Source organism: Athene cunicularia, assembly GCF_003259725.1.
Source record: "Athene cunicularia isolate RWA chromosome 5 unlocalized genomic scaffold, athCun1 chr5_part1, whole genome shotgun sequence".
NCBI lineage: Eukaryota > Metazoa > Chordata > Aves > Strigiformes > Strigidae > Athene > Athene cunicularia.
This window is the reverse complement of record NW_020799101.1, coordinates 29,677,963-29,695,284: the sequence shown is the minus strand read 5'-3', so window position 1 is coordinate 29,695,284 and position 17,322 is coordinate 29,677,963. Positions and strand designations below refer to the sequence as shown.

Here is a 17,322-nt window from a genome sequence, read left to right as displayed (position 1 = left end):
ACCATTGACCTAACACTGACAGTGCCCAAACTACACCATATCCCTCAGCACAACTCAAACACCTCCAGGGATGGGGACTCCACCACCTCCCTGGCAGCCCATTCCAACCCTAACAACCCGTTCTGTAAAGAAATGCTTCCTAATATCCAGTCTAAACCTTCCCTGGCGCAACTTGAGGCCATTCCCTCTTGTCCTATCACTTGTTACTTGGTCAAAGAGACTCATCTTCAGCTCTCTGCACCCTCCTTTCAGGGAGCTGTAGAGGGCGATGAGGTCTCCCCTCAGCCTCCTCTTCTCCAGACTAAACACCCCCAGTTCCCTCATTCGCTCCCCGTACGACCTGTGCTCCAGACCCTGCACCAGCTCCGTTGCCCTTCTCTGGACACGCTCGAGTCATTCAATGTCCTTTTTGGAGTGAGGGGCCCAAAACTGAACACAGGAATCGAGGTGCAGAAAACATGTTTAGCCAAACAAGAAGAGCCAAACATGAGACCTTGAATGACAAACAATGCCTAAAAAAGAAGAGTGGAAAACCAAAACTGCTCTGTGGTCTTACTTATTTCTTCAGGTAAAAAGAAATTTCCTTGTAAATAAACAAGACTACATCAAAGATATCTAACAGCCAAATTCTTTTTATAACTGAAATAAGATTATATCTGTAAGATTAATTTATAAAATTTTAAATGAGTAGATTTATTCACTCATTTGTTTTAAGTGTACATAATCAAGTATAACTCAGGGCACAGGTATTTTACTATGCAGATTAATTATCTGGATAAATTAGGCTCACAGATATGTCCTAATTTGCAGGAGACATTAACAATTAGCAATGGTTCCCTTTATTGAATCGGTTTTGCTTCTGCATTTAGAATACATAGATATGTTGAGAATGGTGCTTTTCCATATGTGGCTATGAGAGTTGACCAAGAAATGTCGAATCACATAATTAAAGCACTTCTCAGTGACTCAGTTATGAGCTACTACAATGAGAACCTCTTAAAAAAAAAAAAAAAAAAAGAAAGAAAGAAAGAAAGAAAGAAAGAAAGAAAGAAAGAAAGAAAGAAAGAAAGAAAGAAAGAAGGAAAGAAGTAGGCTTAAGCTCTTCTAAACTTTAATTTTTGGCTTTTAACAGCTTTGCTTGGTGTTCTTGCAACTTAAGCATGCTTCTTAAAATTTTTTGAGCAAAGTAGTGTTTAATCAGATTGTATTATCAACATTAAAAAATGTGAGAAAAAGGTTAATGCTGTATAAACATTACAGAAAGTTTCAAAAGTAGCCACATATACTTACTGTAGCAACTAACTTCCTCCGCAGTATTTTTTGCCACTTTGATAGTAAACATGACATGAGTTTAATTTATAAGTTTCAAATCCCATAAGAATCTCTATGATTTCCCAGAAGCAACCTTCTGGAGGGATGGTGGAAATGTACCCATTAAAATTTGAAGGGATAAATAAAGAGATTAAAAATTACTAATGAGATAAGGACAAGTAACTGCCAAGTGTAATGTAACTCCCTTTTAATAGAGGCAGGAACTACAGATTTGACTGCAATGAAGAGGTGGAACAAGAACTTCTGTTTCTCCAGGGCAAGATGGAAGGCATCTCAACCACCTTTCCATAGTTCATACATTTCAGCATTTGGCACAGAACAGGTATTCACACATATAAATTCCATCTCCCTTACCCTACTTACCTACCCATTGTGCTCTACAGAACAGAGAACGACCTGCAGTGTCAAGTCACAGACCTTGGAGTATACATCCCAAATGTTTCTTATTAGTTTCCTTGTGGCAGAACACAAACATTTTCTTTCAGTTAAGGAAGTCCTTAGAGCTCCTCTGCTATTGGGTAAAATGACTAAAACAAATCTTAAGTGAAGAAAATTAGCTTTATTTATGTAAATTAGAAAAAAGAATTGTTAGAACTTTGGTCAAATGGTTAATTCTGTACAATTTACAATTATATTTATATACAAAACTTATAATACAATACAGTACATCATACTTTTCCTGAGTCACAGTGTGTTTCTCAGTTCTGTAGATATTTTTCTTCTTCTTTCTTTTAAAGTAATTAGATTAAAGAATGAAGTACTATCCTCAGCATGATAGTGTTTGGTTTAGATAATACTGATATTAAGAAAGAAGTCAATACACTATATGTAGAAAATACTTTATAGCCATTGCAATTTCGATAGTTATTTTTCTATATTAAAATATGTTCCTTGATAAAAATGTTAATTAAATACTCCTTACGATGAGTTTGTTGCACTTTGACACAAGACAAGCTGACTTCAGATATGTCCATCTCTTGTCGCAGAGACACATAAATTTAGGTGAGTTACATGTATTTATAACCGATCATTTAAAGATCAGGAAACATACATCCAGATAGAGCAGATGTCTGAATTGAGGCACAGTATATTAAAATTGCTGTCCTATCCTGGACTACATGTGTAAGCTTCAATTGCCTGGCTAGCCTAATATAAAATTAACACAAGTACACACCCTGAAAAGTGAGACTATGTCAAGCAGCAAGGCACCAAGCCTGCAAATACTTACATATGCATAACAGTCCCACTGTGTAAAGCACTATGGAGTCCTTGGTGAAGAAGCATTGTAGAGCTGTATTTAACACAATTTGTTAAATCTCGGACAGCTCAAGAAGTTATTAGGATTAAAGCTATCAATATTACCTTTATTGAGTTGAATTCGAGATCAACCATAATCTATTGTAAGGCTTACAAGGATATTTAATCTGTTTACTTAATGATGCAGTGTGTTAAATTAGTAATTAGGATAGATTACAAACCGCAAGTAAATTTATGTCCCAGTTAAATCCAAAACCCAATCAGGATAAGTTATTTTTGACAAATATGGATTTAAAACAAAATTTACTTAAAGGCTAAGTGTGGGCTGCTCCTAAATATATCTATGGTAAAGTTCACTATACTTTTGTAATATAGGCATGTGAATTTCTGCAATTTTAGTCCAAAACAATCCAAAAATACAATTAGATAACCTCTAATGGTTTTATTCATAGCATGTAAAGATGTTTAAGTCTTACACTAACAGAAAGTTATCTAGAGATTTTCTTTCTCTTAAAAACCTTCTGTAATACTTCAGTGCAAACTGAAATATATGAGATCAACTCATAGCAATCTTACTCTGATTAGAAATTAAAAGGGACAGTTTTTGCTGTTGATAACAAAGTGTAAAATGATAATATGAGACTTCAAAGAAAATTGGTCTTCAGCTGAATGCTTGCGCTTTTCCCAGGATTCTTTGCATGTTTAGCAGTCTTCACTTTGATGCTTTCTTGATTGCCTTTTACAGCTGATTCAAGCCTGGCTTTCATAGTCGGAGAGGAAGCCATTAGTTTTTTAAAAACTGATGAGTACTGTGGACCAATCTGCATGAGATTTTGCAAAGCAAACTCATGTAAATTTTTTGCTGAGTTTGTAGCAGAAACCAGGGCATTTTCATCCAAAAGAAAGGAAATAAGGATGGGAAGAAGGCAAGCCACCAAATGAGCACCTATAAACATTGAAAACACAACTTAAACATACACTTTCTATAAACAGCTTCAAATTCTAACTAGAAGTATTTCTTTAAGTTAATATTTAACACAAACTATAAAGCTACAAATGTTATTTGAACTGTATGGTAAAAAACCCCAACATTCCTGTTAGCAATTAGTGTTCAGGACTGGATTCCAAGCGGTTGTTTTGTTTTAATTTGTTACTTATGGCAGCTTTCAGAATGTCTAATGCTTTGGATACTAGTAATGGAAGTAACTTACGGTGCTCTTCCTCAGCAGTGGCTGTAAGAGCTGTAACCACCTTTATTCCCTCCTGAATCACCTTAAGTTCAGCAGCATTTTCAGGTTTTGCTTTTTCTGTTTCCTGCAGTTTTCCCACAATGGATGGTGCTAAAGAATGAATATAAGGATATGACACAGTTTTGTTTGGATGCTGAAAGATGGAATGCAGCAGCTGGTAGCATTTACACTGTACCTAAAGGGAAAATCAAATTTGCAGTTACAAAGTGTTATGCTTAAAAATACACGTCAGAGTGTTTTAAAACTCACAGCTTGTCAGACAGAATTTTAGGGAGGGGGGAAAAACGTGCCTCACAGCTTGAAAAGTCATCAGGTTGGAGGCTGCTAATGCATAATACTTTATAAGCATGTTATAACGTGATCATATTATTAAGAGAAACTGGATCATGCTTCCTGTTTCTTTCCATTAAGTACTACATCTTCCTCCATTTTTGAGTTAAGGAAAACATTATTTTTGTGGGAAGTTTATGTCTTAGCACAGTTTTGAAAATATACACTCTTGCAAAAACACAGCTGACTGAAAATAGGTGCTTAAAATGTAAGCATTACGTCTGTCAAACTCTGGGCAATTTTAAAAAGCTTCAGATGGTGCAGAATTGTATACAGAATAAAAAAAAATGTTAAAATGCACCACTGAACACATTCTTGGTAACTTGTTCAAACTGTATTTTAATTATCCTGACAGATAGTCAGGACAGAATTAGCTGGAATTAACACACAGGGCAAGGGAAACAACTGAACAGAAAATAAGCTAAGATCCATTTAATACGATACTGATATTCTTATAACTTCACCAGTACTTACAAAAGGATCTTTTGAGTCAAGTGTTACTTTAAACTTCTCAATACAACGCTTTTGAAGGCACTCTAGGGTAGTAACTTCTGGACTGGTAGACATAACAAATACTGTAATAGCAGTAAGCAGGCTAACTTCATCAAGTTCTTGGAGAAACCCATCTACTGTCAATAAAATAAGCAGTCTGTTAGATTTGCATTAAAAAGTAATTCTAGGAATGCAGGTGTTACGAAGAGGTGGAATAGAAATAACAATGTCTACATTTCTTTAAGAATCTCTTTTTTCAAATGCACTGATATGGAATTTTACTGTAAAAGCCAAGGCCAAAATGGGAATTCAGGGGTGGTTATATGCATATTTAGAAATAACAGCATACTCCTATTCCACTGTTCCTCTGGATAAAGTACAATAAATATCTTTGAAGAGCTGGTATGACATGTTACTGTACAATTTATTTGAGAAAAATACAAAATTTGCATGAAGGACATATATTGTTTTGCTATAACTTCAAAAATCAGCACTATAAACAAAAGTTCCAACAACAAATTACAATTTAGAGATTAAACCTAAGGAATGATAAAAATACTACAAACTTGGGAAGTTGAAGAAGCAGCACACAGAAAACTAATTTTAAGACCAAAATATTTTTTCTTGAACTAGTTTTAAAATCCTTTGCTTCAATATAGACACTAATTCTTCATGGAGGACCTGCACGCAGTACAGCTGTCTTTCATGCTCAACTGTACACTGAAGCCATAACTCCTGTTTATTCCAATGTACCATGTAACTATGTAGTTATAACACAGGGGTAAGCCCGCAGTCCCACATTTATACCCTTACAGATGACAACTTCTCATATGAACTGTAGGGATAAGACTGCACTATAGTTTCAACAGTACTTGGTAGCCAACTAATTGTCCTGTGACTAAGGTATTAGTCCTTTTTTAAGATGAGCGTGAATTTAATTTCAATAAAACCAAACAACCTTTCATCCCAACAGTTTTTTATTTGTTTTTTAAACACAGAAACCCAAAATTTATGCTTACCTTGATCCCAAGAGTCAAGCACTGTGACCAAAGCACTACGCAGAAGATCAGTCCAAGCAGTCCGACTCTTCTCTGCTCGAGCCATTGGAGAAGACAAGAGTCCTTTAAGGGCTTGTAGAGATGCAGCAACCGTCAAAGGTAATTGGCCATCTTGCACTTTCACAGCAGTTTCTTTTAGTACTCCAATAATTAGGTACAAGATAGTAGGAAGAACTGAAACACTTCCTGTAAAACAAAGGAAATTAATTTCACAAAAGTTGAAAAAAAACCCCAAACAACAGGTACCTTTTACATAAAAAAATGTGTTTTCTTGAGTTCTCTTTTTAATTTATAATTTACCTTTTTAAAATCACCTACATGAATGGAAGCACTGGTAATTTGAAGAATGAAATATTATGACTTGCTATAGCAAACATGGAGTCAGACTGCTTAAGTGAAGTTAATCTTTTCCCCCTTTCAAATTAGCATCGTATATTTTTCCTTGATGAGTTTATTATTATTTATATGAAGTGGGGAATTATGACATGTTCAGGGAAAAGCAAGAACTGAAAGATCAGAGCACCCGAGGAGCAGAAGAAAAGCTATGGAAGTATACAAAATAGCAGAAAAATTACGAGCATCTAAGCATATTTTGCAATTTCAGTAAAGGAAATTAACAGGGAGTAATTTAAAAAATTGGTAAGAAGAAATACTTCTTCCACATAATGTATAGGTAGTTAAGGATGTCATTGCTCCACAAAATCACTAAAGTCAGGAATTTATTAAGATTAAGAAGAGGAGGATCTCTGACTAAAAACATGTAACAGAAATTCCTAGAATTATAATAAAAACTCTAACAAAAAAAAAATCAGGAATAATTTTGGCATAGGAGTCTTGCATATTTTTGTGACTTTTAATCTAATAGTAATACAGAATTCTGCACATATTTGAGACAATCTAGAAACCTACATACTTGTTTCTCCTGTCAAGTTCTGATTCAGCATTTTGATTCTGATTAAGCATATGACTTTATATGGTTATGGTGTTCCCTAATCAGCAAAATGTGTATGTTTTTAAGGCTTTAATATACTGATGTTTGTGAGAGGCCTGTTGAATAATGAGTGTGTCTGACAAATGCTGAAGTATTTTCAGAACCTGAGGACATCTACCTTCTATTTTTAAACAGCCAAGTCTCTGAAAATTGACTGTTGGTATTCAGTAGGAAATAGAGTTCATAAGCATCATTTGAAAATTTTATTATGCATACATACCATGACAGGTACCTGAAATAAGAGACACAGTCACAGAACTCTAACTTCAGTTACCTACTAAAGGGGAAGAAATGATGCAATTCCACATGGGAATTCTCTTCTCTGATTATGAGAGTTGATTTTTGGAGATGCTTCCTTATTGAACTGATTGTATAAGCAAGCTTAAGCTCCTCATTTTAGTCATCTGACTTAAACGTTCAAGTTCTCTAATATAAACATTCCATCTGGTCTGATCCCGCAAGCTGTTTTTGGAATAAATTGAAGAGCCAAAGACAAAAGAACTACAGGGGAAAGAAGAAAAATCACAGATTGTTTTTCATACAAGATAGTTGCCCTCAGATCTAAGTGATGCTATGTTTGTTTCCTTTTACTTTGAACTGATAAACAATGAGCTGCAGATGGAAAAGAGAAATCATATCATCACCCTACAATGATAGCAAGGACTGTCTACTATTCCATTTGGAGCATGCAATCCCCCAAAGGAGAGTCTTGTAACAGAGAACAAATTAGGAAAAAAGAAATTTCCAGGGCTGGTAAATACAAAAATTTGCATAAGGTGAAACACAGATACCAAAGGTGGGAAGAGAGGAGTAGGGCAGAAACGGTTTATAGGTGTGCTGTTAACAGTACTGAAAGATCATATGTATGAATATGATATTGCGGGGTGGTGGAAAGAAAACACCTTCGATTTTGGAGTGGATCCAAAATGAATTATTAGTAAAAGTCAAGTAACCTGAGAAATCAACCGTAACTCCTTACATAGGTTTCCTAGTGTTCAAATAATGGCTTTTAGTGAAAGGGAACATGATACATTTCCCTTTTAATTTTATGTCTGCATTATAAATTCAAGAATAGACAAGTAGAACATTATCATGTAACTATCAGATACTTCCCTGTAAAAAATAAATCTATTAATTGCACTGCAACACGTGGGAGGAAAAGAAAGACTACTCCTTTAGTTGCTTCAGTTTTGTAACTTGTTTTGTAATCTCACAATCAAAAAAATAATTAGAACAGGAAATTGTCACAAGCAAATCAACAAAACTTGCTGCCAGATTGATCCAGCTGAGAAAATTAGGTAATAACAAGGGGGCTCACAAGAGCCTAATATTCTTTCATTAATCTTTTCTTGTGATGAAATAGCATACCTTCAGGAGAGCAGATTGCAGGAACATCAGAGAGAATAACTAATGCTGCTGCTACCAGTCTACTTCCATCTTCTGACAATAACAGATGTTTTCCAGATTGAAACACAGGGCTACAAGTTAATTTAGGGTTGAGCTGGGGAAGCTGTCTGACAAGAATACAAACACACAACTCCAGTGTTGCAAAGACTAATGATTTCCCAGGCACCAGTCCTCCTGTATCTTTGCCTTCTCCAAATTCTGGTAATGTTTCCTTTTCTGCAGCACCATCATCAACTAAAACAAAAAGAAGAAATATGGGAGAAATCTGTAGGCTGTACCTTGTTTCCAAAAAGTTTACTTCTTAAGACTGCTTCATCAACAAGTGATAATCTTGATACATATATATGTGCACGCATATGTATTCAAAGTTCTACTGGCAAACATCCATCCTTCTGAATAAGCAAACTATGCACTGATGGTCAAAGGTAAAAGTGTGTGCAATAGATTTAGACACACAATGTCCTGAGGCACCATGCCAATATGATGTCACCTGATAGAAGTGTTTTGATTTCTCTCCCAGTTTCTTTCTTTTAGAAAATGAACATCAGGAAGTTACTATCAGAGTAACTAGTGAAGTCTGGCTTGTAACGGCTGCGTGCTGAGTCTCTCCGTTGCTCTACCGCAGTTGATATCAGCTTTCCAGTAAGACTCCTCCCTCCCTTGTACCACACAAGGCTATCCTGACTGCAGTTTCTCCAGTTTTCCTCCTCACTTCATGCCCTCTAATCACCACCAAAACCACCTGCTATCTATCATAGCACTCCTATTTCTTTTTTCAGGCTCATCGATCTACTTAAGTAAACCAGAAGTAGTCACCAACTGTGAAACACTTCAATTAAGATGAATCTTGGAATATGACCTTCCAGAATCTAGTTTTCCAAGAAATAATTGCTTTAACCCTGATAATATGTATTCAGCATCTCATACATTACTGTACCTTCTGCACTTCTCCGCTTTTCCTTCACATGTTCCTGAGCTGCAAAAAGAATCAGCCGAACCACTTCAAGGGCGGCAAGTTGAATATCAGGTGATTCTCTGGTCAGGATCAGTCGATGCAAAACATTCAGCAGCTCTACGCCCAACTCCTACAGTAAGAAAAATGCTTAATATATCCCCATTTTAAAGCAGGAATTTTAGAAACTTGTTAATACTTGTTAAAGCCAACAGCATTACTCTTGTTAATCTCACTAAGGAACACAGTATAGTTGATACGATCACAGGAGCTGGCGTTTTCTTCAGCATCTTGCTCCTAGACCCCAGCAGCAGCAGTCCTGCTCAGTTCCCCCAACAAAATAGTAATCACAGTAATTTAGAGATAAGGCAATTAAAACTAGTAAAACCCCAAGTAATCTTTATCTTACAGTTTTTTCATTCTTGAAGGTGGGGATACTGCCTTGCATCCTTCCTACAGTATATGCATCTCCTTGGAGAGGGCACTGATAATCAGCAGAACCTGAGCACACCCACAGGCTTTATCACTTTTGCTGTGTTAGGCAATTGCATGGCACACAGGATTGTATAAAGCTTAATTTAAAGAAAAAAGAAGGAATTTTGAAGTTACTACTACTTTTTAGGATCATTGGTGTGTTGTGATTATTTTTTTTAAATACCACTGCTTTTGTCCAGTTTCCTTTTATCATTTTCAATATTTACAACAGAATTAATTGAACTGTCCCTTGACAGAGAGAGTAAGAGAACTTTCTTTCATGTAATTCTGTCTTTACCTGGCTCTCATCCTACCCATCTAATCACTCCTTCCTGATGAAACGTCCTCCAGTTCTCTGTCCCTCACTGTCTTCTTCCAGGTTCCATGTTGTGCTCTTTTTCTCTCGTCCCTCTACAGTTTTGGATTTTGGTAAAGCATATAATTCACCTACTACTTATGTAATGAAGATTCCTGGATATATAACAGAGAGTAGAAGTACATTTCAAACTAAAATTATGTCTTAATTCTGGGGAGATTTAGATCCTTAAGACATTACCTGATCACCACCTATTTTAGACCTTGGCCATGGAACATCAAAGAGTGCCTGTAGGGCACGTAAGCAGGCAATAATATTCTCCATTGCTGCATCTGATCGAGGAGAGCAGAGAAATTCCACACTAATTCCTGTAAGCATCAGAAATAAAAACCCGTATGTGCTTCACATTTTAAGAAGTAATTTTGTCAATTACTAAGTAACTTAACAGTAGGTTGAGCAGACATAGAAATAGCATTTGCTATTGCTTAGAACTGTATTTCCCTCAAAACAATGAAAGAACTTCAACTTCTAGACAGTACATGATTAACACTGTCTATTAACATAAATAAATTCAAAAAAAATAGAGCAATTTCTGAGTAACACACTGAACTACAGGTCCAATGAATAGGCAGGCAATTCATAATTAATGTATAGGAGAATCTTTGCCTAATCACACTGATTTACCTAATAGAAGGAAATAATGGAGAAAGTAGTAATAGTTCACAAACTCAAAGGCTGAGACTTAATCTGGTAAATTATGTGAAGCCTAAGCTTGCAAATCCTTGAGCACATAAAATCAGTAACTTTTTTCTGAGCTTTCAGGACACTTCAGATGACATTTTATGACACTGAAGATAAACATATAGTATGATCCATATTGTCATCCCAGTCGTAGAGGGTACAGGTATTTGGATAATTCCAAAATGGGTGATGACTTGGGAAGCTGATCAACGTATACTAAAGAACAGAAAGTGTCTGTGTCTTAAATTTCTTTCAGTTTCTCTGTAGGAGGTGAAAATGAAAAAGTGGAATATTTTCAGAAGTAGAATAAACAAGCCAGATGTCCATCGTAAAGTGTATGAAATTTGAAGCACTAACCCAGTAGTATAGGAAGCAAGACATATGAGCAGCTTTTGTATCAGAGGTTCCACTTTTACTGAGGGAGCAATGCAGCTCAAAATGAAGCTGGCTCTGTGCAGGAAGACTGAGATTCGAAAAAGAAGCCATATCCATCTGGGTCATACAAACCCATTCCAAAAAGGGATTACAAAAGAAGGATACAAGAGAGATCAAATTTTTAAAAATACAACCAGAATTGCCTAATTATGTAAATTTAGAGAACTGGGACTGAATTCAACCACCTCATTAGACTCTGCAGTAGCAGAGCCTTAAACAGAGCTTTATGTAAACCTAAGGGAACACTTTTTTATCATGAAGGTGATCAAGCACTGGCACAGGTTGCCCAGAGAAGTTGTGGAATCTCTATCCTTGGAAATATTCAAAAGCCAGCTGGACATGGCCCTGGGAAACCTGCTCTAGGTGGCCCTGCTTGAGCAAGGGGGTGGTAGACAAGATGATCTCCACATGTGCCTTCCAACCTACACATTATTCTGTGATGTAAAACTGTACTTCAGTGATGTTAAACTGTACACTGTAATTGTAGTGCTGCAACCGTCATAAAATCCACCCTTGAACTTGCATGTTTATAATCAGAGCAGTAAGCATTGTTTAGGACTTGTTTAGCTCACACTGAGTGTTTTTTCTACCACATTTGGGAAAATGCTCTACAATTTTCTCAGACTGTATATTTTTCTAAGAGATGCAATACTCAATGATGCAGTTAAATGTGAATAATTAAATATTTCTTTGTTAACAGTTTTATCTATTAAAAATTACATTTTGGGTTACACTATTTAGACAGATTATGCACTCACTAACCCAAGATAAGATGAAATCTGTCAGTATTGACATCCTCAGGAGATTTTACCAAGGGCCTGGTAGAAGAGTCTTGACACATTGTAGTTGGGGTGACAGGTCTAGAGAGATTAGCAACTCCTTCATCCGGATCAACAACGATGAAACCTGTGCTAGTAAGCCATAATGCTGTAGCATAAAGTATCAGTGCCCAGGAGTTGTAGTAATGAGGTCTGGCGTTTTCAATTGTCTCTGCTGTATAAAACGCACCACCTACAAGAAGAGAAGTTACAGTTTTAAGGCTGTCATTTATTTTCCACTACCATATTTTCTCATTCTTGTAAAAGGAGATTCTTCTTTTTATTGAAATTATATTTATCATATTTTATGTAAAGAGCTCAGTATTAAAATTCAGGCTTGTGAGGGTACTTCATTTAGATTTTTTTGGATAGAATCCACTACAATTACCTTTTTCTTATTGCAGCCACAAAATTACCCAACAAACAAGGATACCAAACTACTTTTCACATGAGTAAAACCCCTGTTCTCAAAAGCAGTCTTTATCTTCAGACAGGTACACAAGTATGCATATTCTCTATACAACTTAATCTTACTGTGATCTTAACACAAATTAGCTAGGACATTAACGATACACACTTACAAGTGACCCATGAAAACACAACTGATTTGCCTTCTTACCTTCAGCAGGTAGTTGCAATGCATATTCTGAAGGTAAAGTTAACAGAGCAAAATCTTGAAGTGCAGCAAGCCAGAGCTTGTTTAGTGTTCCAAGATCTGTCTGTACTAAGTCCAGAAGTCCACCGGCTGAAGATGTTACATCTCTGTAGGTTTCTTCTGCAGAGTTCACAATTTTTAAACAGTGATTTTGTGTATCACTTTGATTTTTCTGCTTTTCAACTGCAACTATGTAAACCTGTTTATGTATTTGGAGAGAGATTTACAAATATTAACACTTGGAAAACTACTGTGATCATTAGCATGACTGTCTGTTGAACAGGCATGAGGTATCCAAGAATCTATTCCTGCTTCAAGTCCAGTAGGCATGGGTGAACAAGTACTTATTTTCTAAGCCTTCTGAATCCACTCCCCTAGCTAATCTTGATGCAAGACTACAAGTAAAGGGAAGCCTACTACAATTCCTAAACATAGCTGCAGTTAACTTCTCTGCTTTTGAAAATTAATATAGTACTGGTCCAGCTTCAGCTTCCAACTGTCAAATCCTGTTAAAATTACAGCTACCAGAGTGAAGAAGTTATTATCAAATAATATACCTATCATTATGATTGTGAAACCAGTTTAACTGAAATAACATATTGCATTTGCAACCAGCTTCTCAAAACTATGTATTACTCTGTGTTAACAGTAAAGAATGAAGAGTACAGTCTTGCATCGTTTGCAAACTTTGGATGTTACCATCACTAGGGTAACTTCAAACGTGAGAAGGTTAATTTACCTCCATGCCTCTCTAGTTATCAAAAAAAGATAGGCTTGACAATGTTTCTGACCAGCAACCCTCTTTAATCTCCCCAAAATGCTCTGGGAGGGAAACTCTTCTCCTCAACTATAGAGGAGACATAGGAGCCCAGTTCAACTAATCTAAAATTAGCTTTTGTAAGTATCTGTCTCCTGCAATTATGATTTCTGTATCTTTTTCAAGATTGCTAGTTGTAGTGGGTTGACCAAGGCCAGCAACTAAGCACCCACCAAGCTCCCCTCTCACTCCTCCCTGCAAAAGGATGGGGGATTTCCTTCAAATTTTGGAAACAAGAAATAGGTAAGATCCTAAGTGAAAAGGAACTATCTAGGGCTTCAGCAAAATATTTGTAAATTACAGGTCACAGAAGCTTATCTCCAGTTTAATTTGTCATAGTTTCTCATATCTGATATACAGAGTTTGTTTTGAAGACTTCTAGTGATCTTAATTTACAATCTACAGATCTTAATTTCTTACAGCTGGGCCTCGCATCTAGTCTGAATTTTGTCTCAGCTTCTGACCACTGATAGCAGAACCTTATCTTTTCCTGAATAGATTAAATAGACTTGATCTACTTAAATCTCTCAGTGTAAGCATATTTTCAAGATTTTTATTCCCACTTGCTAGCTTTTCTGCAATGCTTTCCTATTTTGCCAATATCCTTTCTCAAGTATGGATGTCAGATGTTGGTATGTTTTTCTACAGATGTTCACATAAAAGCTATCTATTGTCTGCTTTCTCCAAAATAGCTCCTACGTTATATGTAGAAATAACATATAAACTGCATAACATGCTCATATATAGTGGGTTATCAACTGTCAGCATTCAAGGTCATTATCAGTGCTTTCTAAGACATCTAGAAATTATATACATTGTTCCTGATTTTGATTTTTAAATATCTAACCTTGCATTTACATGTATTAAAGCAGGCATTCACATGAGCTGACTTTAAGGCAGTTAGCCAATGCAGTACTGAACTGACACTATTAACTTACAAGAACTACCCTTAAGAAATTAAATGTCAGTAGACAATGAGAAAAATAATACCTACTTAAATGGTATGCTCAGTGCACCATCTCCTCAGAAATTTATAGCATTTAAAAAGAACATGGAAATATTAGAACATGTTAAGAAATCAGTATTTCCTAAGGACATATTTCTTAACAAATAGTATAATACAAACAGTTTAACTAACAGTGCTTTTGTCAACTTTACAAAGTTCACGTACTGTTTAAAGGAGCAAAGAAAAGGACCAGCAACTTCTATTTAATGAAGCATGTATGAAGTTCCCGAAATCTTTCAGTCTGAAAGGTTCTAGCTCATCTAACAGATATCAAGACTATCATTACAGAGCTGTTACACTAACCTCTGCCCATGCCTTAAGCACAGCCAGTATCTCCATAGTTGAGGTGCTTTCATTGTATTGTTGACTTTGTGCTTCTTTCCCAGCCTGCACTTTGACCAAAGAGGATACAAGCAACTGGTGAACCCTTCGAAGGTCATTAAGATCACTTACTACACCACTTGCTATCCAGGCACTGCATACCTAGTGTTGTAAAACAGAAATTATGATAAATAAGAGACAAACACCACTGGATACTCTTTCTGTAAAATTATGAAAACCAGATTTAATTTCTCCTGAAATAGTTACTCTCAGATAATAATAAATGTTAAATTACATTACAGTTTAGTATACATAAGTAATGAAAGCCAAAAACATTAGAGGGATGTCATAAGTAACAGCTAAAGTATCAAATGCCACAAAGTTTTCTGAAAGACTTTAAAGTGTATGAAATCTTTGAGTTGTTACAACAGAGCTGTAAAACATGGGTGACGTTATTTTGTGTGGATTGAGGATTTGAGGCTAGATGATTTATTTCCTTTTTCTTGTGTGGCACATCAAGCAAAAAGAAAGTTTCAGATGGTCTGTTACCTAAGACTTCTGACTTGCAACACTTGCCTGACATGCTTTTGCTGTGACATCAGGAGGAGTTTCAGGAGCAAAGGCAGGCCTAAGCGCTGCTCCAACCTTAAGAGAAATTATACAACATTTAATACATAATGAACAATTAACTCAATAATTACTTTTCATAATCAGGCTTTGCTGCAGTTTTCCTTTATAAAGCATTGTTTCCTTTTTATTTTTCCACAGACTGTTTCAGTGAGGTTAAAGAGGGGGGAGATAGTTACAGTCCTACTTTTATTGTTTTGTTTTGCTTACGCTGAAGACATGGTTCTCTTTGAGAGCAGTCTTCAAAGTTGATTCTATTTTTGCACAGTCTAAAACTGAAACAGAAACATCTTCCTTCCTGAACTCTTGAGCTGATGAGTAGCCCTCAAAAGAAAAAACTATGTTCCAAACTATGAAAGACTCGCGAGACACCTAATGAGTGACATTGTCTTACTCAGAAATATTGCAGAATTAAGGAAACAAACAGCTGAAGTTGGTCAACTTTACAAAGTGAAAGAAGGGAAGAGCAGAAACCCCATTCACCTAACACATAAGCATATACTTACCAGGTTGCCGAGAGCTTACCTACTTTCACTGTTGAAAGCTATTTCACTAAAAGCTAATGAAAATTTCCCTTGCTGCTTTAGCTGATACCTGAAAACTCAGACTTAAGTCTGATGCTCTTTGGGATGAAAGTACAAAGTATAGTACAAGTACTACAAATACAAGTCTGTGAAAATAAGTGAAAAGAAGCTGTCTTTAATGACAGTTAATGATAGTTTAAGACCCCCTAAAGCTCAGACTTCATTAAAGGAACTTCTGAACAAGATTTCAGGAAACCATTACTCAAGTCCAGGAAATCTATATCCATCTATTTCTGGTTATTGTTATGGAAAAAAATTGTCAAGAAGACAACAACATATTTAACTGCTTCACATCTCTTCAGTTTCTATGAAACAGTTGAAGAGAAGATCTATGCATAGTATTAGCAGAAATACTTTAAGGGTAGTAAAGGTTAAAAGATGAATTATTAGCTCTGCTTGTGACCTGTTTGGTAGTTCTGGACAGCAGGGACAGATGGTGTATATTTTTCCCTTGGTAGTTCCTGATTAGATCAAGACAATTCTCCTTTCCCACAAAGACTGCCAGTAGAATAGAATTCTAATGGCAAAAGCAAGATCAAAGCGGGTTAGGATGCCTTCACTGTCAGGATCTCTCCATTTTTATGAGAGTGATCTGACTTATTCAATGCCTTCTAGAAACCGAAGAAGAGGAGCCAGATGAGTCTTAACACAGCTACCTGTCATATTTAATGCAAGTGCAGTCTGGAATGAAAAATGATCAGGACATCTTTTCTGCAATTCTAAACAAAGACTTAACTGAAATAGACGTTATGAGTACAGTCCATGCTTTTACCTCCTCTAGCTTATTTATGGACCAAGATCTCCTAGTGTGATCTCTGGTATGCAAAGGCTACTTACTACTAAGCAGTTTTAAAGGATAGCTGTTTCTAATATTTCTTCCAATAATTCCACACTTTGAAACCAATGCTTTCCAAAAAAAAGCTCCCAATGTTCTAGTTTCTTTTTGGAGTAATTCAAAGAGTTAAGAGGGAAAAATGGTCAAACTTCAAAAACTTTGGGGCTAAAACATTATATGCCAAGTGAAAAGTTGCTTTCTAAAGCAGTTAAGTCCAAATAAATTAATAATAGTTTCAGTAATAAACTAACTGAAATCCAACTCTAGCACTACACACTGCAAAAAGCAAATTTCTTTTAACAATTAACTGTAACTCTAAACTTATCTACATTATTAGCAATGGTGCTTACATTGGCCTGATATTGCTCCAGAATTACGTGACCTGGAAACTCTGGTTCTGGAACAGCTGCAAACTTCCGAACAACAATTAGCAATGTCTGAAGCCCGGAAAGGCGAAGTTGATCACTGTGGTCTGTGGCAGCCATAAAAGCCATACGGATCAAGTCAGCTAAATGCAATACCAAAAAGTCATCTGAAGAGAAAACAGAAATTAAAAAACAAAACAGTTTTATTAAACTTAGATTTAGACATAATATATTTTATAAGACTGCTCCCAATATTTTC

General features: G+C 36.0%; 1 protein-coding gene across 6 annotated transcripts in view; it reads right to left on the bottom strand.

Moving 5' to 3' along the window:
• Window positions 1-1,871: 1,871 nt before the first annotated feature.
• Window positions 1,872-17,322, bottom strand: part of HEATR5A (HEAT repeat containing 5A) — a 55,127-nt gene continuing 39,676 nt past the window's right edge. For 4 of the 6 annotated variants that reach the window (XM_026849284.1, XM_026849285.1, XM_026849287.1 and 1 more), the window contains 12 exons: window positions 17,049-17,230; window positions 15,229-15,297; window positions 14,635-14,814; window positions 12,473-12,707; window positions 11,798-12,046; window positions 10,100-10,227; window positions 9,055-9,202; window positions 8,079-8,351; window positions 5,681-5,905; window positions 4,644-4,798; window positions 3,801-4,014; window positions 1,872-3,535 (listed from right to left, as the gene is read on the bottom strand). In XM_026849284.1, coding sequence (XP_026705085.1) covers window positions 3,234-3,535; window positions 3,801-4,014; window positions 4,644-4,798; window positions 5,681-5,905; window positions 8,079-8,351; window positions 9,055-9,202; window positions 10,100-10,227; window positions 11,798-12,046; window positions 12,473-12,707; window positions 14,635-14,814; window positions 15,229-15,297; window positions 17,049-17,230 — 2,360 coding nt within the window. In that variant the 3' untranslated portion in view covers window positions 1,872-3,233. The remainder of the gene's footprint in view (window positions 3,536-3,800; window positions 4,015-4,643; window positions 4,799-5,680; window positions 5,906-8,078; window positions 8,352-9,054; window positions 9,203-10,099; window positions 10,228-11,797; window positions 12,047-12,472; window positions 12,708-14,634; window positions 14,815-15,228; window positions 15,298-17,048; window positions 17,231-17,322) is intronic. The other 2 variants (XM_026849286.1, XM_026849289.1) reach the window with 1 other exon arrangement.